General features: G+C 37.0%; 1 protein-coding gene across 14 annotated transcripts in view; it reads right to left on the minus strand.

Annotated features, from left to right (window-relative positions):
- The window catches only part of ZNF438 (zinc finger protein 438), a 208,611-nt gene that overhangs the window by 76,479 nt on the left and 107,002 nt on the right, over positions 1-25,130 (minus strand). For 13 of the 14 annotated variants that reach the window (XR_011168035.1, XR_011168032.1, XR_011168031.1 and 10 more), the window contains one exon: positions 4,789-4,844. Coding sequence is in view for 10 of the 14 variants with exons in the window: in XM_069086435.1 (XP_068942536.1) it covers positions 4,789-4,825 (37 nt within the window). In the remaining 4 variants the exon portion in view is untranslated. The other variant, XM_069086443.1, reaches the window with a different exon arrangement.

Genomic DNA, 25,130 nt, shown 5'->3' on the forward strand with positions numbered 1-25,130 from the left:
CATACCCAGTCAACATCTGGGTTTCCACATTCTGGGTTTTTCAAAGCCGGGGGACTCTCAACAACGGCTTCCCAGAACTCAGATCAAATCACAGAACACTTCTCAAAGTGAGTCCCAAAACAAAGCTACATCAGGGCTTATATAGCCTTCTCCTGGCTCAGAGAATGTAACAACCTTATTGACTCACTGGCCAATCAAAAAGTATCTACTGGAAAACAAGCCTCCTACCCCAGGCTTCAGGTGCACTTTAGCCTAGGGGCAGGGAAGATCTTTAAAATTTACATTCGCATTACACTTGCCCAAGGTAACACAGGCAGTAAAGACAGAGGAGACACCAGAGCCAGGGTTCTTGCCTAAGCTGTTTACCTCTCCAGTTTTCTCTAATCACCTGAAAACTAAGAGCCTCTTTCAATTGTGTAACTGCTTGAGTCTACTCCAAGCACAGTTTTTCACTTTACAATCCTAAGAAATTGTTCGGCCTCATATGGTAGATCATTATCACAAAGGATTTTCATCCTAACTCAAGTATGCTTAGAAGGCAACGATCTAAGAGTTAAAAGAAGAGAAGGGTAGATGGCTTGTGAATTCAAAGAATCATACCAGGCCCAGTCAGTAAAATTTAACAAACCTATTTTCGTATTAGCTAATCAAGAGAGCATTGGGCTGGGTGTCAGGAAACCTTGGTTCAAATTCCATCTCAGACACATCTTAGTCTGGGACAGTGGCAAGTTAGTTAATATCGTAGAGCCACAGAATCCTCATTTGTCACTACCTACCTCCCAGATGTCTTGTGGGCAAAGTGCTTTAAAAACATTAAAGATTATATCTCCTTGTGGAGATAGAATCTGTCAGCTACTTCTGCCAGCACTGAGCCATGGCTACTGAAGACCCAGAAAATAAAATTCTCAACACCTCCTTGGCACCATCAAATGGTCCATCATCAGAACAGGTATGGTCTCATTAATGACATGACACTTACAGAAGCCAAATCTTAAGGTCTAATACACCTTTAGCTCAAACTTTCTATACACGGGGTATCCCGAAGTCTTACTGCGGCTTTAAACTTAAGCTTAATATTAATAATTAAATAGCATTGTAGATCATTATCACAATGTTGTCATCTCAAAGGATTTTCATCCTACCTAATAGCATACTCTGGATGTAATTCAGATCAATAAATCAATGAACATTTATTAAGCATCTACTAAGTGCTGGGGATGCAAAAAGAAGTAAAAGACTGCCCCTGACCTCAAAGAGCTCACCATCTAATGGGAGAGACAACGTGCAAACAAGTACTCACAAAGCAAGCTAAATACAGAATAAATACGGAATCATTTACAGAGGGACTGGGGCCAAGAACAGACTTCTGGAGCTATCTACGAGACCCCTCCCTTCCAGTAGATGTTGCCTATTAGTAATGTCACCTTTCAGTCAGCTCTGAATTGATCTAACCATACTATCATGTCAACATCTCTCCACCCTGTCCCCAGGGATAGCAGGAGACCAAATTGTCAAATGCTTGGCTGGAATCTGGGAATACTCTGCCTAGGATATTTCCATGATTCAGGTAATCTTATCCAAAAAACAAAAAGAAAGAAAAATAAATTAACCTAGATTGATATGATTTACATTTGATGGTGGTTCATGATGATTACTGTTGTAAAGTGGAAATATTATTCTATTTTGAGTCAGAGGAGGATCTGGCCTCAAATTGTGGTATCCCCTTCCTCTTCTCTAAAATAAAGGGATTAGACAACAGGACTAGAAAGTCTTTTCCAGTTCCAAACCTGTACACAAATCATCCCTTTAATAATAAGTTCTGGAATTTTGTCAGATTTTAAAGTCACCTTTACCAGTTTTCATTTGTAGATTCTCTCCACTTCTCTTTGAAAATCAGGGTAACATTTGACCTTTTCCATGAACTTTGGCACCTTTCCCTTTCTTCATGAACTTTTAGGATCACTGTCAATTAATACTGCCCACTTACACTTGCCAAGTCTTTCAATCCCCTGGGATACAGCTCATCTGGGACTGGTGATAATATCAGCAAGGGTAGCTAGGTGCTCTCTTACAATCTTCCTATTTATCTTGGGTTTCAACTGCCTCTAATTCAATTTAATTTGATCCTTTCCAGTTTAGTCTTTTCAGACCATTAATCCTTCCTACTTCCCTCCTTGTTCTTCTTCTAACCCTCAACATAGCTAAAAATAAAGCATATTGTCCTCAGTCGTCAGTGATGACTTCAGTATTTGGATATTACTCTTACAGGTCATTCTGCTTTTGTTTTCATGTTCTGCCCTTGCTTGCATCTCCTATACTTGTTCTTTAAAAATCTAAGCTGGTTGATGAGTCCTTTGTGTATCTACCTCAGTATCTTTTCTTCCTCTGGATAATTCCCTCTTTTTGTGAATTTTAGACCATGGGATCTTACCTATACTGAAACTTTTGTAATCTGTTCTCCTAAATCTGGAGGACTGGATCCTCCCTGGCTTTCTCCTCCTCTCTTACAAATTCTAAAACAAAATAACAACTTTATCCCAAGGTTCCTGTGATTTCTACTTCATTGACGAATTTCTCTTTGTTGATCTGAACCAGACTGAAAAGAACAGTTAGTTCCCCTTGTCCTTTATTCTATCTTTTGAAAAATGAAATGATCGATAAATCAAGTCAAGAATTTATCAGTTTGGCACCAGGCAGCCTGAAAGTGTTAGGGGATATCTGGATAACTTAAATCCCCTACTGCTACTACATTATGCCTCCATGCAGGTTAGTATTCCTTTCCCCAAACTCTTCATCCAATTATCCCTCAGTGTAGGCAGTCTTTAGCACCCTCACAGAACATGATCCACCTCTGTTTCCCCCTCTATCAACCTTTATGCAGTGTTCCCCTCATCTTGCTCCCTGCCTTGGGTTACTAAATTTCCACACATAAATACAGCTTCTTAATATATAATACCAACCCACTATTATTTTTATCTATTGATTTCCTCTGAACAAGAATAATCATGTTCTAGGCTTAAGCCCCACTTAATCAAGTCTAAGTGCCATCTATGAAGTCAAACTTGTCTCCTCACATCAGAACACGTAGTATACTTGATTTTGCATACTTGATATATATAATTGTGATTAGACATCTGAGTCTATGTATTTTATTATTGACTCTTTTCTTAGAAGTTGTCCTCTATGTGTTACTGATTTTCTCTATTGATATTCTTTTTTCCATGTTTCACCTGCTCCTCTATACTATTAGAGTTGTCTATGATGGTGCAAATACACATTCTATCAGTCTTCATTAAATATACTTTATCCCTAGTTAAGAGCTCTTCATTCATATTTTTTAAGCTAGTGATGTTAAACTCAAATAGAAGCAGATTTCCATAGGTAGCATACTGACATACAAAACCACAAATTAACATTCCTTATGTTGTATCATATTTTTATTTCTTTCATTAAACATTTCCCACTTACATTTTAACTTGTTCAGCTGCTTTCAGGAGGTTTCCTTGTGATTTTGACACCTCTCTTTTAAACCATGGTCCAGAAATTCAAACCTCATTCTCTATATTCCAATTCAGCTATTCACTCCCTTAATCTTCTGTTCAAGGACTCATACAGAAGTAAAATTATTAGCAAGACTCCATATAATTATCTTCCTCTCCTAAGCACTAGTTCAATTTCCTCATTTTATAAACAAAGTCATAATAATGATTCAGTGAAGTCATTTCCCTGTATTTAGTGGTCAAAATAGGACTAGAATCCAAATCTCCTGAATCCCAGGTCAACAGCTGTTCTATTATTACACCTTGGAACAATATATCTTTGCACCATAAAGGATATTCTGCTTTATTCTACAAAGTGCCCTTTCGCCTATACCTGCTCTACTCCCTACCCCAAAAAAATTCAAGAAGAGATAGACCCATATGCACAAAGATATTTATAATAGCAGTACTTTGTGACATGGCAAAGAAGTAAAAACTATGAAAGTTGACCATCAATTTTAACAGAATATTACTGTGCCATAAGAAATCATGAAATGATTCAGAAAAATTTGGGGAAACTGATATAAAATGATGCAGAGTGAAGTGAGTAGAACAAGGAGAGCAATTTATACCATAACTACAAAATGATAAAGAAAAACAACCTGGAAAGATGTAAGAACCCAATCAACGCAACAACCAAATCTTCTTCTAGAGGGCCAATGATGAAGAAATAATGGACCCAAGGTGCAGACTGAGACACGTTTTCAGTTTGATTATGCTGATTTGTTACAAGGGAGGATTGTTTCATATTGTTTTAATTTGGGAGATATTTAGAAGACAGAGAGGAACTATTAGTGACAGTAACACCAAAAAAGGGGGAAAGAGGAAAGAGGGTACTAATTGAAGGTTTTTTTTTAAAGCACAGAAGAAAAGGAAGTTCTGAGGGAGATACAGACAAGCAGGACAGTTTTGAAACTGTGTTGAATTATATATTTTTAAGAACAAAACTATATAACAGAGATTTGTGGTTTCAAATACAATCCTTTTGTTCCTCTTTATACATGGAAATATCCATATTGGTGTTTATCATGTTCAGAATAACAAAAAAAATTTTTAAGTTTTTTTTAAAAATTCAATTCAGTTTAGATATTCTCTGTACAAGGCACTATGCTGAGTGGGTGGTTGTATAGTAACTGGGAAATTAAATTAATAAATTTGAGGTTTATATTTAGTATATAATATAATGACAGTAATATATATTATTTAATGGTTTATTAACCACCATTGTTCCTCACATGTCTTATCTTACCTTGATCTTTTGGAGGCACCAATAAAGAATTCTCCATTGTGATATCTTTGGCTTTCCTTAAAAAAAAAAACACCATCACAAATATTAGAAAATAATTTAGCATGTACTATAAATAGGTTTTAATGCAATATTTATTTTCATCTGTATTTATAAAACAATATTTTCAGGACTCATAAAATTTTTAATAAGTGGATGGATAATTATAAATGAACAGCCCATTGAACAGTCCACTTAGTTCTCAATGTATAACCAGGTAACTTTTTTCTCTTTCATCTTAATATGGGGTATCTCTGATTCCCAATGTTTTAATTAAGCAGACTTCTTGATAAATTGGCAATTTTGCACACCAATAATGATGTTGATAATGACATCTTCTGAAATATTAATGTTTCATCTATATAATAGATACATAATCTGTATTTTCAGCATAATATTGGTGTTAAGTGTATAGTAACACCTCACTTATTTGTGGGGTCAAATTTTCAGTGACTTCAGTCATTGGAACATAGCTCTTAATCCAGAAATAAATGCAAAAGGTCAACATAACTGTTACAAAGCCCATGCACTTTCCTCTATGGAAGATGCCTTCACTGACAACCTACTGATGCTCACTTAACATACAAAAATAACAATATGACTAACTGATATTTCTGACAAAGCAAATTGGAATGGAGGACCAATCACAGCAACACACCTGAGGGCTGCTGCTGTGAATAATTTTAAAGGTCTAATTTTAAGGTATAATAAATACTCTATTCAGAACTAATTAAACCTTATTCAAGAAACTAAAGCATAACATTCATAACATCATAACAATTTATTGCTAAGGTCACACAGCATATTAACATAGCATTCCCAAGGTACTTTATAAACTAAAGCATAACAATATAACATGGCACACAATATATATCACTGCATTCAGTATATCCCAAAATACTTATTTATGCAATCAGGAGACCCCAGGCCAGGGTCCGCCCTAGCACAACACATCACACAGCATACATACATCACTGCATCCTCAAAATCAGGTGGTCCCAGGACAACACATCCTTAAGCAGAAAACACAAACACACCGTCCACCCCTAGGTCACAGTAAATTACAATCTCCTCAATCAATACAAAGTGTCCAAGTAAAGTCCTCTTTCATCTTAACGGGAGGCTGACTTCTGAGTCTCCTGGCTCTTTCTCCTTGAGTTGACCACTTCCAACTCTTGCCTGGATTCATATACAGGCAGCTCTCGTCCCTGCTCCATGTCTCAGCTCATGAGGATTGCTCCTGCTTGACAGCAGGATCCAGGGGCTCCAGCCCCCAGCTTCTATCTCCAGGAAAACAAATCTTAACAGCACAATAATAATATTTACACACATTACCAGCACCACCATCTCAATTCACTTTAATGGTTCTTAAAAGGATTGCCTAAGTTAAGCTTTCTTTCTGAAGGCAGGTTTCTACCCTACAGCTCTAGTTACTTGCAAAGGCTGAAGTCTCCAGCCCTGCAGCTAGTCTCCACTGCTCAGCAAGTCTCCGCTATCCGAGGTCTTCTCTTTGCTATGAGGTCTCCTCTCTACTCAATGCTCATTCTTCTTCTTCACTGTCTCTTCTCTTCGTTTTCTTCTCCTCAACTTGGGCTCTCTTAACGCCTGCTTTCTCAATGCTGGCTCTCTATATACAGTTCTACTTGGCATCTGATTGGCTACAGCCCACATGTGCCTATCTGATTGGCTCAGCACAGAGATGCATGAAAGCCTGAGGCTGGGAAACTGAATTCCAAAAAAGAAAAACAGCAAAAAAATCCCACTTTGCTTGCCATTATATTCTACCCCTATATGGCCTATGAAAAATGGCCCAGTGGAACTGCAAGTTACTGTATAGGATGAATATGCAAACTGAAGTTTATGGTAAAAACAGTAAAGCTGAAATGTATCCTCAGGATTTTGGTCTAGGAAACTCCCTTCATCTGGAGTTCAATATACCCCTTTTGAAAAGCAGTTGTCAGCTGCATATGGAGCCTTAGTAGAGACTGAACAACTGACTCTTGGCCATGAAGTAATATTAAGGCCTGGAATCCCAATTATGACCTGGGTAATGAGTAGCCAGCCTCCCACAAAATTGGACATGCACAAGAGGCCAGCATAATTAAATGGAAATGGTACATTCAAAACAGATCTAAAACAGGCAAAAGTGGAGTTTCTGCTCTACATGAATCTATAGCACACAAAGATACTGAGGAAAATGATACATCCCCTGAACCAAAGCAACAGTTGGTACAGTCCTTGGTAAAATGGAATGATTAACTGAAGAACAAAGGAAACATCCATGGTTTACTGATGGGACAGCAAAATATTTAGACCATAAAAGACATTGGAAAACGATAGCCTATAACCCATGTACTAGGAGAACTTTGGAAAGTACTGGGACAGGTGAAAGTAGTCGATATGCTGAATTTATGGCAGTACATCAGGCTATTAAAACAGAACAAGGAGGATAGTGTCATATATCTACTGATTCACAGACTATAACTAATGAGTCAGCTACATATACATGGATGCCCATGTGGAAAAACAAAATTGGGAAATTCATGGTAAACAAGTTTGGGGCAAAGAATTATGGGAAGATATGCGGGACATGTCTTTGGTTACTAATTTGTCAGTTTTTCATGTAGATGCTCACATGGCCCTCACCATGCCAGAACATGAGTACAATGCACATGCTGATCAACTAGGAAAGACTGCTATTCAACATACTCTTCCTACTCTGAAACCAATTGATAATCCAATACTAGCAAAATGGGTCCATCAAATGGCTGGCCAGTTAAAAGTGCAAGACACACACTGGTGGGTACAAGATCAAGGAATTAGTATCTCACATTCATTGTTAAAACAGGTAGTAGAAGAATGTCATATATGTCAACAGGAAAAGGAGTGAACTGTTCCATGTGTAGTAACTGAAGAGATAGCAAGGGGAAAACTCCCAGCCCAAATTTGGCAAATAGAATATGTTGGACCCCTACCCCAAGATAGAAGATGTAAATTTATATGTGCTCGTGTTGACACCTATTCAGGCATACCAATGGCTTGTCCCTATAAGAATGTGACCCAGAAAAACACCTGCAGAACTCTAGATATTGTAAGTCTATATTATGGAACCCCAATGCAGATTGAAAGTGACAATGAGTCACATTTCAAAGATGATGAAATGAAGAGATACTGAATATTAAATAATATAGGATGGATATATCATATTCCAAATTATCCACAAGCATTTGGGTTAATTGAAAGAATGAATGGATTATTGAAAGAACAGTTAAGGAAGTTAAGTTCTAATAATTCTTATCAACATTGGAGAGATAATTTGTTCTGAACTGAAGCGTTTAGTTTATTGACAGAAAAAAACTAGGAGCTAAAGTATCAGTAAAACAGAAGCCAGATGATTCAAAGGCTGCAGAGATTATAATACATGGAAAAGATAATACTGTAACTTGTTTATTCACAAGACGACAATTGCCAAATTATGCCCTTAACTCATATATTTTATCCTGAATAAGGCTAGGATGGTGGGTTCATGGACTCTAGACACACAGTTTACACTATATTTACCCTGCTTCTGATTACTGTCTCCTTATTCTTTTTGGCCTTTGTTTAACCTGTTTGTTAGATTTGTCTCCTCCAAGTTTAGTGCCCTCCACTTGAAGATGACTGACTGCTTAAGCTGGATATCACCCTCTGTCCAAGACTACGATATGTGACCCCTGGATCTGGCATTGACCAAGCTCCATTGACCCTTGAGGTAGGGTCAGCTCTATATTCAATCTCAGCAGGAAGTAGTTTTAGAAGAAGAGACCCTCACCCCTTACCCCAAGGGATTTTGGGTCCTATTCATGTGGGGGGGGGGGGAGACAGAATGTGCTCAAGTCCCCACCCTAAGATATTGTTTTCTTCAATTGATACTTGTTGTGTAGGCTTCATGATGTATTTATTTTGTATTATCCCTTTTATATTGTTATGGAAATTATGTTGATACAAGTTACCCCTAATGTTCCATTGGCCTATATAATGGACATGAAAGATCTTGGGATCGAATGTAATGTTAATGGCACATAAAATTTTTCCCGTCCACTAATAGGCCTAACCGAAAAAGAATGAGAGAGAGAGAGAGAGAAAGCACGGGCAGAGTAAGGCAGAGAACAGAGAGAAGCAAATGGGAGAGGGTGGAGGGCGGAACTTGCCTATGGCAATTTGCTTGTGAGGAAGCCTAATGGAAAGACTGCTTGAGATGTCCACGGTCTCTGGAGTGGTGATGAGTACCTTGCTAAATCTTTCCTCCTGGTATCCTAATAGTGGAGTTCCAAATAAATATTTTGGTATTGCCTTTGAGGAAGAGAGCTTATTATATTTTGTGAATCTATAGTGGAAATATGTAAGCATATTCATAGCAGTTGCTATGGGTATCCCAAGGGCGTTATAAGGGGTTGTGAGGAAGGGGAAAGTGAGCTACTACAAGTGTACATAATAACATCAATGCCATAATAGCTGAAAATGGGAGGTAACATGCAAAAATATGTTAACTAAAAAATACTGTTGTTTAGTATGATTTATTGTAGGGAGAGAAAATCTTACACAACTCAACTCCTGATGATAACACTACTAAATAGCAGTATAATAATGATGGCAGTCATAAAAAAAAGTTATGTTCAATATCTTCCTTTCAGAAGTGAAGGAATTATATATTTCTCAAAGATTTTCATTAATAATAGTCTTAAATATTCTGAAATAGTTCAAAATTCTTGGTTCTAAAAGTTTGCAACTTCAGTTATTTGGAACATCCACTTATGTGAAATACTTTACTACTCTTCCATGTCAAGCAAATAACAGACAGAGACCTCACCTCCTTCTTCTCATTTTCATAGTAGGATGTTTGAGTAAATGGAAAGGGTTGATGTTTCCCCACACAAGACACCTCTTACTGCTAAGCATGTGGTTCTCACTGCACTAGGCCCGCCCCTGGGTAAGCCATGCTGTTTGTAGAGTATTATCTCCTGTTCTAAGGATGAAAATTCCCAGTAGGTCTATTCTATTGTAAAGTTTCTTTGAGACTACACCCTGCAGTACCAAGAACTTGGAAATTTGCAGTTATTCCTTCTCTCAACTCCCTAAGAAATTTCTAGGTAATCAAACCAATTCTAGGAACATAGAATTCTCTTCAGATCTGGTGGGGGGGTGGGGGGGGTGGAGAGGGGGTTAGAGCTGAGGCCTGATGCCAATGCCTCCTCCCCACCTTCTGCTGTGACCACACAAGCAGCTGGTACTGTGGGTCTCCCCTGGGACTCATAGCCTGCTGGCAATATTGCTTCATTGTCCCTTACTCAGTGTCCCGCAGAGTGAGAGTGAGTGCTGAATACAATTTGCAGTTCCCTTTTAAACTTGAAAATCACAGCTACTAGCATGAATACCACAAAGCTTATGTCCAAATGATGATATTGGCCATCACCTTAATGGCACCCCTGTTAATAACTGATTGGATAAAGTATAAAGAATGTTTATGCTTTCAATTTCTTCATCATTACAAATTATCATTTAAATCGGTCAAGATATGCTAACTGCTGCAGTCTCTACAGGGGGTTTTCTGTTAACTTACCTCCTTACCCAGACATTCAAACTAAGCAAGTTAAATAAAAAAAAAAATGTATCCTACAATCTAAAGTTTTCTTTATCAGTCTCACAATATTAAGAATACTTTGGTTCTTACATGATTCTGTGATCTCAATTATGGGCAGGAGGGCTCTCTCAATGAGGAAAAGCACGATTCATTCTGGCTTGTCCAGCCTGTGTGACTCCTGTCCACATCCTCCCAGAAATCCTCACCAAGGGCATGGCATACCTTATGTGCCAGGAGCCTCCCCCTAGATGTCTTACAATAGCATGAATACCAATGAAGCACATGGGTTGTCTATTAGTTATCCTTTAGTCTCGCTATGGGACCAAACTTCTGGTCGTCTCTCCTTTATGCTTCTTCTTGAACAATAATAGCATTTCAGGGACTAGATTAAAAGCTTCTTTTGCCATTGAAAATGAGCTCTATCAACTGTTGGAGGTGGGGTAGCCAAGTTGGGACACACAAGCCCCAAGGAATCTGTGATCTCATGGATGTGGACATTCCTTTCAAGGAGGCAGAATGCAACTCATTCATACTAAACACCTTGTGTTATTCTCAAACATGTCCTGTATTACATTCGTCACTGAGAATCTGCTTAATTTACCGTGGGCCTTTCTTGAGTTTTCTTAGTGTTGCAAGGATACTACTAATTTTTTGTATTTTAATGTTTACTATTAGGGAAGGCTTACTGGGTGACAAAATAACAAGGATATATATATATATATATATATATATATATATATATATATATATATATATATGTATATATATATATATATATTTTTTTTAAGCAATTGGGGTTAAGTAACTTGCTCAAGGTTACACGGCCAGTTATTTTTTGTGTGGGTGCCAAGTATCTGAGGCTGGAACCGATCCCGGGTCTCCTGACGCCAGGGCTGGTGCTCTTACTGCACCACCTGGCCACCCCCATAAAAATATTTTTAAAGGAAATAACTTCAAAGACCAAACAAAAGGTCAAAGGCATGCCAACCATAGAGCACAGAGGCTGTTTGTCAGCTATTATTCACTCTGGCTATGTAACCTATCACATGCTTTTTTCTGGTTATGGTTATACACATCTTTTTAAAAAAATCTATTTAGTATTTTATTTTTCCCCAGTTACATGTAAAAACAATTTGATGTTCATTTTTAAAACTCTGAGTTCCAAATTCTCTCCCTTCCTCCCTCCCCACTCCCACTCCCCATTGAGAAGGCAAGCAATTTGATATAGGTTATACATGCACATCATTTTTGAAGGCACTCTTTACATCATCTCTCTGGCATAATTCCTCATTTGTATTGTGTCCCAGCCCATTCACATTTACCATGTGCCCCTCCACTGCCATTTGGATGGTCCTTAACTTTTCACAGGCTGGAGAGTTCTATGACTTGCAGACATACATCCATACCAGAAGAATACTACTCTTGTTAAAAGGTGGGCCTTTGTTTCAGAGAGAAACCTGGGATCATTAAAAGGATTATGAAGTTTCCCAAAGGCAATACATGTCAAAATTATACAAGATTTCTTAAAAGATATAATAAAGATAAACCTTGTTCAATGACACTCTGATTATTAAAAATCAAGTGGCACAAAACAAGGAGATGCTTACTCATTAAAGATGCTCACCACTGTGATATGGTGTAGAATTCACACTAAAAAGGGATTTCCCCATAAAGGAAGAAGTCCTCCAGAGCTCTTTTCTGTGGATGTCATTTTACTGACTGAATCCAGCCCAAAATACTGCAGGGCCTTCTAATGAGATTCATAATTATACACAATGGTTTGGCCTAACTATTAACATCGGAAAAACTAAGTAGATGAGGACTGCCTACCTAAGAGTTCACTCATCAACATGAATCTTGGACAAACACTCCCATTAGAAAACAAATGGGACCTAGAATTGAACAGGACAGTAAATACCTTAAGATATGGCATATACAGCAACAGCTTATTGATTGGGATGTCTTTTTCACCAGAATGTTCTATTTTCTGACTTTGATGGAAAACATAATTTATTTTATAAATTTACCACATACAAAAGGATGATACATTAAATAGCTGCTTCTAAGTCAACATGTTGACATCTTAAGAAATACAATCCTTTGGCAGCATGTAGGCAGCCCTCTGTTCTTGAGCACCATACAAAAGTTCCAGATAATTCCAGATAATCTGACTTGCTTCACTTGGATTGCTGCAAAGTGCATTAGTAAGAAAATCTATCAAAAAGGAAGAAAAATTAAAGAAGGCAGACTGTTCATGCCATCAAATACAACAAGAGCTAATACAGTGTGCTTTATAAATCACTCTTACGTGCTTATTTTTAATTTTGGTTAATATACCATATTTAAACATAGTTGATTAAAAATGAAAATTGAGTGAATTGGTTTCTTGAGGAAAGTGACAGCTTGATGGTACTGGAAAGAGAAATCTTTCATTTATTCCTAGGACAGGAACTGCAAAGACAGAAGCCAGTCCAATCTCTTTATACCATTCTGTTAACATCCCTAATATAAGAGGTGGGAAAAACTTTTAAGAAGTAAAAGGAAAATTACTTTCTGGAAACTTAAGTCAAGCTTATTATTTCTAGTACTTTTCTTCTTTCTGCTGTGGGTACTAATCACAAGAGATTGGCCTGAGATTACAATTTCATTTCATAATGGCTACATTTACTCATCCATAGCCCAGCTCCCCCTTACATGCTCTCTCTCCCCATTAAAATCTAAGAACCTTGATGGCGGGGACTTGTCTCACTTGTTTATATTTGTATCCCTAGCGCTTGAAACACGATCTACATTACAGTAACCATTTAATAAATGCTTTATATATATATATGTTTATCCATTCAAGTAAAAAAAGAACATGTTACTAGCCCATTGCCATTCAGAAAAATGTCATGACAAAAGAATTTTGATTAGAAGATTTGAAAAGTGAGAACATGAAATAAAAAATGTGACTTGGGTATCTCTTAATCAGTTCTCTGCATATAAGACAATGCTTCTCACCCAGCACCTACTGAGAATATAAACTGAAAGCACCTTGGTTCAAGCACCATGGTCAAAGTCCCACAGAAACTAAGTTTGGAGAAAAAGAGCAATATATACCCATGTGATAGAACCTGATAGAATTTTTCACTGTGTAGCATATGTTCTGATAAATATTGACACAGAAACAGAAAGAGGTTCAGTAGTTCTATATTTTTTTCTTCCAATAAAAAAAAATTGTGAATTTAGAGCAATAGTGTCAAAAATTTACTTTTTAAAACACACATATAATAAGTAGGTATAGACTAGGAAGACCAGGGCTAAATTCTGGGGGAAAAAAAAGTCTCTGACTGTGATCCTTAGTTTAAGAAGGCACTAGTAAGTCAAAGAATATGAACAAATAGTTCTCAAAAGAAGAATGGTAAAACTATTAAAAAACCTTTCCAAAGAAAGCTCTACTAACAAGAAAAGGAATGCAAATCAAAATCAACCTAAAGTTTCATCTCATACCCAGCAAACTGGCAAAGAAGACCCCAAATAGGAAAGTCAATGATGGAGGGGTTGCAGGAAAACAGACAAAAGTACATTATTAATGGAGCTATGTAGAAGTTCAATCATTTTGGAAAACAATTTAGAATTATGCAAATAAAGTGACTAAAATGGCCACACCCTTTGGCCTAGCAATTCCATGACTACGCAAATACCCCAAGAAGGTCCTTAATAAAAAGAAAGTCTCCGTATACAATAAAATTATTTACAGCAACATTTTTTGGTGGTAGCAAAGAATTAAAAACAAAGATGCTTACTGATGGGGAAATAACTAGACAAACTGTGGCACACCGATGTAACAAAATATTAATGTACTATGAGAAATAACAAACATGACGAGCATAGAGACGCATGGAGAGACTTCCATGATTTGAGGCAGAGTGAAGCCTGGCCAAGGAAACAATATAAATAATGCTATAACATGTAAAAGTGAAGAACAAAACCAAAAGCAAATGTTGCAAAATTACATTGATCCATCATGGTTTCAAAGAAGAGAGATGAGAAGACACTCCCATGCCAATCCTTTGCAAAGGTGAGATGTCCACGTGGAATACTGCATATATTTTTAGATTTTTTTCAAAGAACTTATCATTGGTTTTGCTCATTTTTTTTCCTATACTTTTTTTTAAAGTATTATTTGTTATATCGGATGGCTTACTGAGAGGAATTCTGATGATGTAAAGAACAAAAGATCTATTTCTTTAAAAAGAGACAATGGGAAGAAATGGGTGGGAGAGAACAATGTAGTAGTGGAAGCAATGGATGCTTAGTATTGAAAATGAAACAAAATATAGATGGTTGGAAGTGACAGGATTTGGGTGGAGAGCAATGGATTGTTGGTAGTGAAAGTGGTAGGGAGATTTAGGAAGAGGGGAGATCTGGAATTGGGGGGGGGGGGCGAAACTACATTCAAAGAATGAAGGGACTACTTTCCCTAATAGGCTACAGAGAAACTGAGCACAGATGGAGCCTCTGCTTTTAGGCAAATTAGTATTAGTTTATCTTCCAGAACAAGGAAGGAAATCATTACCCTATACTTTCTATTGTTCTAATCATACCTGTAACCCTATATTTTGGTCACCACATTTTAGGAGGGATGCTGATAAACAACAATATGTCCAAGGAGGTCAACCAGAAAGGTGATGGATCTGGAAATGCCATTTAAGGATAAGTAAAGTAACACGGGGTGAAAAAGAAGGGTGCTATTGATTAGTATCTTCAAATATTTGGAGGATTGCATGTGGAATTGTAGAGTTATTCAAGTTTTGAGTCTCAAGATCTCTCAAAGAAAGGAATATTTCAGAAGAATGGAAAAGATGATGGACAGTTCTTTTACCCCTCTCACACCTCAAATTAAAAAAAAATGTCTCTATAAAATATTTGTGAGAAGAGTCACACAGGTAGGTAGTTGGAAAGAGTGCTAGGATATACACTTCTTTTTTCTGGCTCCAAATACCCTCCAGTGAAGGAATGATGTGGTAGAATTTCTGATGAAGTGGCAGTTTGAACTAGATGACCTCAAAGACACCTTCCAATTCTGAGACTTCTAAAAGTCTTTACTATATGTAGTGTATCTCAGGCACTAAAAAGAAAGGACTAAATAATGTTGTATCACCTTAAGAAACCAATAAATAAGAAAGACATCATACCTTACAAATTCTCTAGATATCAAAATATCAAAAAATTACTATTACAATTGCTAAAAGGAAAATCAGCTATCTAGAACTCAGAGGGTTGTAGATAAGAAAGCATGTGAACTATCTGAAGATAACTTCAATTTAAGATGCAAATAAATGAACCTTCCATTTAAATTTTTTTGTTCTTTTCAATGAACAGAAATCTATTCTCTACTCCAACCTCTCCCCTCTTCTCACTGAAAAAAGAAAACCTTCATAACAAACATTCTTAGTCAATCAAAACAAATTCCTGTATTGGCCATGTCCAAAAAATATATGTCTCCATCTGTAGCCTGAGGTCATCACTTCTCTGTCATGAGGTGGGCATTATGTTCATCATCAGTTGCCTAGATTTAGGGTTGACTACTGTGTTGGGCAGATGAACTTTCCATTCTGAAGCACACCTGATCATTGGTCACTGTTTATATGTTTAAACATTCATTTTGCTTTGATTAAGTTAATAGCTTAAAACTGCTCAAAAACTTTTAGAACATCCTGCATATACCTATATCTATATATATTTGCTTAAACATACATACAATACAAATACTAAACATCCACATTGACAACAATGTAAATTCTTTGGGGACAATGACTTATTTCATGGTAGACTGTTGTCTTTGTATCCCCAGAGCCTAGAACAGGGTCTAGCAGAAGGTACTAAATAAATGCTTATTAATAATTAAATGGAAAATCCAATCACTGACTCTCACTTGATCTTCAATATATGCCATGTATGAAGTGTATATTTAGTCATGTTGGAGGAGTCTTACTTTTCCACTTAGAGGAAATTCCACTCCTGAAAATATTTGTGCATGAAAAGCAATGGATAAGTATATTCAACCTTGAAAATCAGCCTGCCCATTGAATTACTTCTTTATAAATTCATCAGTTTTTATTAATTTTATTTATTTTCATATTTGTTTTTATAAATTTATTAAGATGTTATCAGTTATATTTTAAAATAGTTTATCGCAATTTTTGACCTAATTTTAGAGAATTATTTAAGAAGCAAATCAGTATTCGTAAGTTTATTTCAAACACTCATTTTGTGCAAAGATCAACTTGCCAAAACCAATTAGCATTCTGTATATGTGCTGAACACTGTTAGTTCCCTAACAGTCAACAAAGAGTAGACTCTAAAACAGCTTTCTGTAAAGCCACTATGGCTTTAGATCCTAATTACCCAACAGGAACTTGTGTATTCCTTCAATACTTTACGCCAACAAAAGCAACTGGTCAGAAATTTTGAATGGCAACAACTATGTGAAAGCAGGACTAATGAGTAAGCAGTTAGCCAAGTGGTCATACCAGGTCCATTCATATACCTAAATAGTTGATATTTATAGAGTACTTCAAAATTTGCAAACTATGTCTCTGATATTCTCCTCAGAATATATTACTAAGAATACTTAAGACTCTGGTAGATAACCATCAATGATCCGAGAAGTCTTCAGAAAGACCCTTAGAGGCTATTTCTTCCAATCTGCACCTGTTTAAGAATATTTTCTGCCAACAAGTAAACACTCAGCCTTTGTTTAAAGATCTCTTGTAAGAAGGAAACTACCACTTCTCTGGGGAGCCTCCTTCAATCTTTGATCGCTCTGAGTGCCAGGAAGTTTTTCCTTGCATCAAGCCCAAATTTGCCTCTCTATAATTTGATTTCACATACCTAATAACCAAGATGACCCTTGAAGGTCCAAGCTGATTTTCTCATATTTTATTTTTTTGTTTTTAATTTCCTTTTATCTGAATAATCTGACCTGTATACATGTTTTTAGATGACTTATGATATCCTAAAAAGCAGATCTAGCTTTATGTTTTATTCCAATGTAGACAATTCAATTTCAGGTTCCTCTATTAATTCGTTCGAATTTATCCTGTGTGTAGCTTAGAGTACAACTTCTATACATAGTATCATGTTGTCTCCTTCATTAAATTATAAACCCCTTGAGAATAAGAACTGTCTTTCATTCTTCTCTGTAAATCCAGTGTTTAGCACAGTGCCTCATGCATAGTGGGTACTTAAGAAATGCTTCCTGAGGGGTGGCCTGGTAGCACAGCAAGTAAGAGCACCAGCTCCAGTGTCGGGATGACCTGGGGATCGAATCCGGGCTCCAACACTTAGCACCCACCCAGAAACACCTGACCGTGTAACCTTGAGCAAGTTACTTAACCCCAATTGCTTAGGGATGGCCAGGTGGCTCAGCGAGTAAGGGCACCGGCTCCAGTGTCAGGATGACCTGGATCAAATCCGGGCTCAGATACTTAGCACCACACCCAGAAATAACTGGCCGTGTAACCTTGAGCAAGTTACTTAACCCCAAATGCTTTAAAAAAAAAATGCTTACTGACTGGCTGAGGGCCTGGCTCAGATTTTTCAGATCTATCAATATTGATCTGAGTTTGTCTGTATTTAGAGAGAAGAAAGACCTGGGAAGCACTTATCAAAAATATTTTATTTTTTGTTAATAATTAGTGTCAAACTGTGCAACTCAATTATTTGGAATTTCCTTTCTGAATTTATTATCTCAAATACACATCATTCTAGAGACACTTACTGGCAGTTAATTCAAATGCACTCATTATTAGTTCAATATTCTAAATCTGAAAGAGTCTTCAGAATGGGTCATTTTTATATAAGGCTCAATGCCAATGGAATTTCTAAAAGCTAAAGTGAGATTGAAATAAATGCATTATCTTCTGCTGACACCATATCTTTGAGTAAATGTCACACATTTTAAAGATCTGCTGATGCTTCTAGAAAACTTCAGTTAAGAGGTAATTCTAGCTCAGAATTATATTTTCTTCATTTTTAAAATTTCAAGTACAATTTTTTGTACAGTCACTAATAGTGCTAATAACAAGTATTGTTAGAGACATCACAAAAACCTATGAAAGAGAAAAAATAACAATACTACTTCATTTGCCTACATAAACAACATTTTAGTATGTTTGTCAGATAACAAGCTTACTTCTTTAAACACCCAAACTTTAAAAATGTTAACTATTCCCTTCTAAATTCTAGTATCTTTCTAATGTAACTTCTTCCAGATGGCTAAATATCATCGCATGAGTATTAATGATTATATTGTGCTATACTTCAGTGATGTATTCAGGACCCACTGAGGTATGTACACTAAATCAGTCCAGATTGCTGTGTTTGGAAGAGTTCTTGTGTCTGCTTTTTATAATTTCTTGTCTTAGCTCTGAGTGTCAGGCTGTTAGCACAATGGCCTCTGACAGCCTCATTCTCTAATTTGATAGTTCTAATGGACCGAGAAATTTCATAACTAAGCATATTAGAATTATATGTCACATAGCTGCATTTAGGCTATGAATTAATTCAACCCAACAATTATTAAGAACCAAATAGGTGCATACCATTCATAGGGCAGGTGGGTGGCACAGTAGATAGAGTGCTGGGCTTTAAGTCAGGAAGATCTGAGTTCAAAGCCAGCTTACTAGCAGTGTTGATAAATCATTTAACCTCTGTCTGCCTCAGTTTCTCCATCTATAAAATGGAAAGAATAATTGCACCTACCTTTCAGGGTTGTTATGAGAAGCAAATAAGATAATATTTGTAAAGTGTTTAGCAGAGTGCCTGGCATATAACATGCACCACAAAAAATATTAGTAGTTATTATTGTCATTGTTATGTAGGAATCATGGGATAGATAAGATTGCTGTCTTTGGAAATTATGGTATAAGAGGATATGAGAGACATACAACTATGCATGTCACACCAAATGTAAGCACAAATACTTTTGTGGCTCAAGGTGAGGAGAAGATTATTACAGATTAGATAGGACCAAGGAAGGCTTCCTAGAAGTAGCATTTGAATTGGGCTATAAAAGATAGGTTGGAGGGGCAGCTAGGTGGTGCAGTGAATAGAGCATTGACCCTGGAGTCAGGAGGACCTGAGTTCAAATTCGGCCTCAGACACTTGATACACTTACTAGCTGTGTGGCCTTGGGCAAGTCACTTAACCCCAAATTGCTCTGTCTTCCCCCCTCCAGAATGGCCAAAAAAAAAAAAAAAAGAAAAAAAAAAAGACAGTTTGGAAGGGGGGAGGGGAAGGGGTATGGCAATGGCATGGGAAACACTGGGAACTATGGAATCTAAAACTAATTCCATTTTGTCTGGTTCCTTCCATTTTGTGATTGTCTTCCCTTTTGTGAGCTAGGCCTTGCTTTGTTGTAAATCATATAATTATGGGGAAATTAAGACGTTGAGACAATTCTGAGAAACTGGGGTAATGGGAGCTGACCACAAAATTTTCCATACAACTTGAGGTATGTTTTTGTAACAACCATAGAATGTTCCAAGATGTTCTGGAAATAACCACAAATTTTATCAAACTGACCCATCAGAAGAAAGCACTCCCATGTTACTCCAGATGTGTAAGTTGATTGGCTCCTCATTACTGACAACAGGAATGCTTTGTTAACTGCCCCACGGGACCCTCCAGTCTACTGGAGGCCTTAGACCTGATTTGTTGTGCAACTACTAGCCTTGCTGATAAACTGATATGCTTGGATTTAACTGCCTCAGGTCTTTACCAATTTCACTCCCAATAGCTTGATGAGCTGGTCAGAAGGTCAAGAGAAGGACCCAAGCCTCCAAGGCAGGCTCTTCGAAGATTTCTCTATAGAGGACTGCCCCAGAAGTTGGGACTCCTCCTCAACCTCAATCTCAATTCTTCTGAACTAAGGTAAGCCTCCCACATTTCTGTTGGTCTCCACATTGGTGGGGAGGGGGGGTCCCCTAAAGGGAATAAAACCAAGGGAAGGACCTTAAGGGGAAAATAGGATATAGTTCCTTGTATAGGTAGGAGAATCTATTCCTTCTAGAGGTAAGGGTTCTTCTTTAGGGAAAAGATGAGACTAGTAGTAACACACTGAAGGGAACACCCCTTAGAGTAATTTCTCATGTCCTGGAATCAGGAAAAGCTCTCAGTTCAACCAGGTGTGACTAAAAAGTACACTATTAAACTGTATGGAATTTGGCCTAAAACTGCAAGGGATTGAACTAATAAATTACTCTTGCCTAAATTTGGCTCTTTGGATTATGATATATTAAAGAAATTGAGACTGGCTGTTGAAAAACCCCACCCCTACCAAATGAACTATTGGTTTGCTGAGATGCCCTGTCTAAAGGGACATGCCCTCTACTCCTTAAAGGGTCCACTCCTGTTTGCCAAATGAAAAGCTTTGAGATTTCCTGCCTTTAGAAAACTGTGTACATGACTTTCTGATTAAACTTTAAGGAAAAATGTTGCTGGCAAGTACATTTATGCATCTGTTTTACCATATTGTCCATGTAACTTCTTCCTATGGCCTGATCAGCCAAAGGATATGTTTCTAAGGACCTTTCCAGGGTTTAAAAAAGGAAAATCTCTACCTCTTCCTTTCTAACTCTGGCCAAGCTAGAAGGGTAGACAAGAGACTGAGATAAGGAAGAAGGGAATCCTTGTCCCCAGTCTGTAGAAATGTATATAGCATTATGAACCAGAGATTAAAATATGTGACTGAAATGTAAATTCTCTACTATACATTTCCAAATTTAAGTTTTAATTTTTTTTTTTTAAGAAAAGGGGAACTAGGGGTGGCTAGGTGGCACAGTGAATAGAACACCAGCCCTGGAGTCAGGAGGACCTGAGTTCAAATGTGATCTCAGAAACTTAACAGTTACTAGCTGTGTGAACTTGGGCAAGTCACTTAATGCCAATTGCCCTGCCTCCCCCCCCCCCAAAAAAAAAGAAAAAGAAAAAAAGAAAAGGGGAACTGAAGTTAGTTTGAAAAGTAGTACCAGTTAGCAACCTGAAAAGTAAGCAAAATTTGATTTGGGAAAATGTTTTACATTGCCACAGTGCTTTATTCTGAGTGATGTAACAGAATATAGTTGTTCAAGTGAACTAGGAACAAAGTCACCTAGAGAAAATAGAATGAAATTTGCATTTGTAAGCCTTCAAAAACCCAAAAAGGTAACACTATTGCATTTAAATGGTATTGCTTAATTAAAAACTTGTGCTAAATTATAAAGGAAAAATTCAGTAGAATAAAGAAAAGGTGAGTAAAGAGTTTTGGGTTTTTGAAAAGGGAGATTTGAGGAAGGATTTTGATCCCACTGAGATAAGAAGAATTGGAAAACTTTTATAGAAATGTCCATCAGAAATTTTAGACAGGCAGTATTCTATGAAGTTTTAAAATTTACCAAATAGAAGCTCTTATAAGTAAAAATCTTAAGAATAAAATGATTTGGGTATGCATAGTATGTCCTTGAAAGGGTAAATCCTAACCCCTAGGGCCTCCCAAGAACCAAGGCAAGGGGATGGAAATGCAAGGTTGAGGAGGGTTTTCTAGGGCTGAAATTACAGAAAATAATTTAGATGCCTCAGGGAAAGACAAGATATGCAATGGGATCAGACTACTTTAAAACTGATGTCCAAATATTTCTAATAGAATATACAGGGCCTTGCATGATCTAGGTATAAAGGCTGATAATGTAAGCAATCTGGGAAAGCAAGGAATAATTTACATGTCAGATTTGTGGAGAGGGGAAGACTTCATGACCAAACAAGAATTAGAGAGCATTATAAAATGCAAAATGGATAATTTTGATTACATTAAATTGAAAAGCTTCTGTACAAACAAAGCCAATGTAACCAGGATTAGGAGGGAAATGGAAAATTGGGAAAGAATTTTTACAACCTATGTCACTGATAAAGGACTCATTTCTAAAATATACAGAGAACTGAGTCAAATCTATAAGAATACAAGTCATTCCCCAACTGATAAATGGTCAAAGGATAAGAACAGGCAGTTTTCAGAGGAAGAAATTAAAGATATTTATAAGCATATGAAAAAATGCTCTAAATCACTATTGATTAGAGAAATGCAAATGAAAACAACTCTGAGGTACCACATCTCACCAGTGAGATTGGCTAAGATGACAAAAATGGAAAATGACAAATGCTGGAGAGGATGTGGACAAATTGGAACACTAATGCATTGCTGGTGGAGTTGTGAACTGATCCAACCATTCTGGAGAAATATCCTGAATTATTACCAAAGGGCTATAAATAATTTCATGCCCTTTGACCCAGCAATACCACTTCTAGGATTGTATCCCAAAAAGATCATAGAAGTGGGAAGAAGACCCATATGGGCAAAAATATTTATAGCAACTCTTTTTGTGGTGGCAAAGAATTGGAGATTAAGGGGGTGCCCATCAATTGGGGAATGGCTGAACAAGTTGTGGTATATGCATGTTATGGAATACTATTGTGCTATAAAAAACGAGGAGCAGATGGACTTCATATTCACCTGGAGAGGCTTATAAGAACTGATGCTGAGTGAGAAGAGTAGAGTCAGGAGAAATTTGTACACAATTACAGACACAATGTATGTGTGACAACCACCTTTGATAGACTGGACTCTTCTCAGCAATCCAGGGTTATAAGTCAACCCAAAAAAAACTCATGATGGAGAGAGATGTCTATATCCAGAGAAAGAAAAGAGTTTGAACCCAGATTAAAGCAAACTACCTGCTTTTTTTCTTTTTCCTGTTTGGCTTTGTTTCCTCTTTCCCATTGTTCATTCCATCTGATACAATCCTTCTTTATAAGCTGACTTAATGCCTAATGTGAAAGTATTTGCAGATACTATACTTGATTGTATGCTGCCATGGAGGGAGGGGAGGGGGAGAGGGAGAGAAAATTTGAAACTCAAGGAATTGTGGAAATGAATCTTGTAAACTAAAAGTAAATAAATTAATAAAGACCAAAAAATTAAAAAAAAAAAGAATATACAGGGCTTGAATATGTTTTAGTAGCAAGTTCCCAAAATTGGGTTAAAGGTTTTATATATAAAATCACATTAATAATTATAATGAATTTCTTATAGTTCCATTATTAACAGGATTAGAACCATAAGGTCTAGACTGGCTTTTACCACATGAACTAATTATTGGAAAAACAAATTTAGAAAGTTGTATTAAGTCTTTTTAGACTTTTAGACTTAGATTTTAGCAGTCACCCTTGGGTTTCTGTAGTTAACTTAGAACCATAGGAAGATCAGTTTCTCTGGTTCCAAGACACTTGCAAAGATTCAAGAAGATTTTCTAGGAGGAACCCCTTCAAAGCTGCCCTGAGAATGAGACATATTCCAGAATTTCCAAGGAAATGACATTTCCAGGGACTACACAGAATATCTGGGACTCAGGATTAAATGTACTGGTTGAAAGAATATTGGGATTGGGTTAAAGTCCATATTATTTTTAATGATTGTTATTGTTTTGCTTCAGGTTTCTGTTTCATGCTATTTATGTTTGCTGAATTTTCTTGGTTACCTTGGTAATATGTAAAGAGTTCAAATCAGGCTGAGCATGTAAACAAAGAACTTAAAACCTTTATTGGAAAATTATGCTCCGAAACACACTCAAAGTAGCCTTTTACTTCCCCTTGCTTTATTTCATCTGCAAAGCAGACCAAGGGGGGAAATTTCACCTTTTTAAAAATGCTGTGTGGCCACCCTCCCATAAAAGTGAAACCGTTTTACATCAGAGAGAAGACAGCTCTGTTGCCTTTATTTTGATACTATCACTTAGTGGTGGCCAGGTGGCTCTGTGAGTAAGAGCACCGGCTCCAGTGTTGGGATGACCTGGAGATCGAATCCCAGGCTCAGACACTCAGCACCACACTCAGAAATAACTGGCCGTGTAACCTTGAGCAAGTTATTTAAACCCGATTGCTTAAAAAAAAAAATACTATCACCTGGTGTTTCTCTTTCCCCAGTTAATCTTGGGAATGAATAACTGTCTTTTGACTTAGTGTTAGATGTTGTATTGGTTGTTATGCCAAAATATGCTCAAAATCAATTCCCAATAATCTGATGATGGTTCAAAATACTGATTCTGAATATACAATGAACCTTATGCAACTTGATGTTGGATAAGTGATCCATGGGGAATAAATTTCCCGAGGTTCAAAGAGGAGACTCATGGAATCCAAAACTAACTCCATTTTTGCTTGTTTCTTTCTATTTTGTGAACTAGGCCTTGCTTTGTTGTAAAACATATAATTATGGGGAAATTAAAATGTTGAGATAATTCTGAGGAATTGGAATAATGGGGGCTGACCACAAAATGTTCCATATAACTTGAGGCATGTTTTTATAACAACCATAAAATATTCCAGGATGTTCTGGAAATAACCACAAAACTTGTCAAACCGACCAATCAGAAGAGAGCATGCCCATGTTACTCTAGATAGTGTAAGTTGAATGGTTCCTGATTATTGACTATAAGAATGCTTTTTAAGTTGCCAAATGGGGTCTTTATGCCTACTGAGAGGCCTTAGGTCTGATTTGTTATGCAACTGCTAACCTTGCTAGTAAACTGATATGCTTGGATTTAACTGCTTCAGTCTTTATCCATTTCATTCCCAAGAGAAGGAAGGCATGGAACATAAGGAATGGGAA

Source organism: Petaurus breviceps, unplaced genomic scaffold (genome assembly GCF_028583685.1).
Source record: "Petaurus breviceps papuanus isolate PSGF00001 unplaced genomic scaffold, PetGlider_PUasm1.0 178, whole genome shotgun sequence".
In the NCBI taxonomy this organism is placed as follows: Eukaryota; Metazoa; Chordata; class Mammalia; order Diprotodontia; family Petauridae; genus Petaurus; species Petaurus breviceps.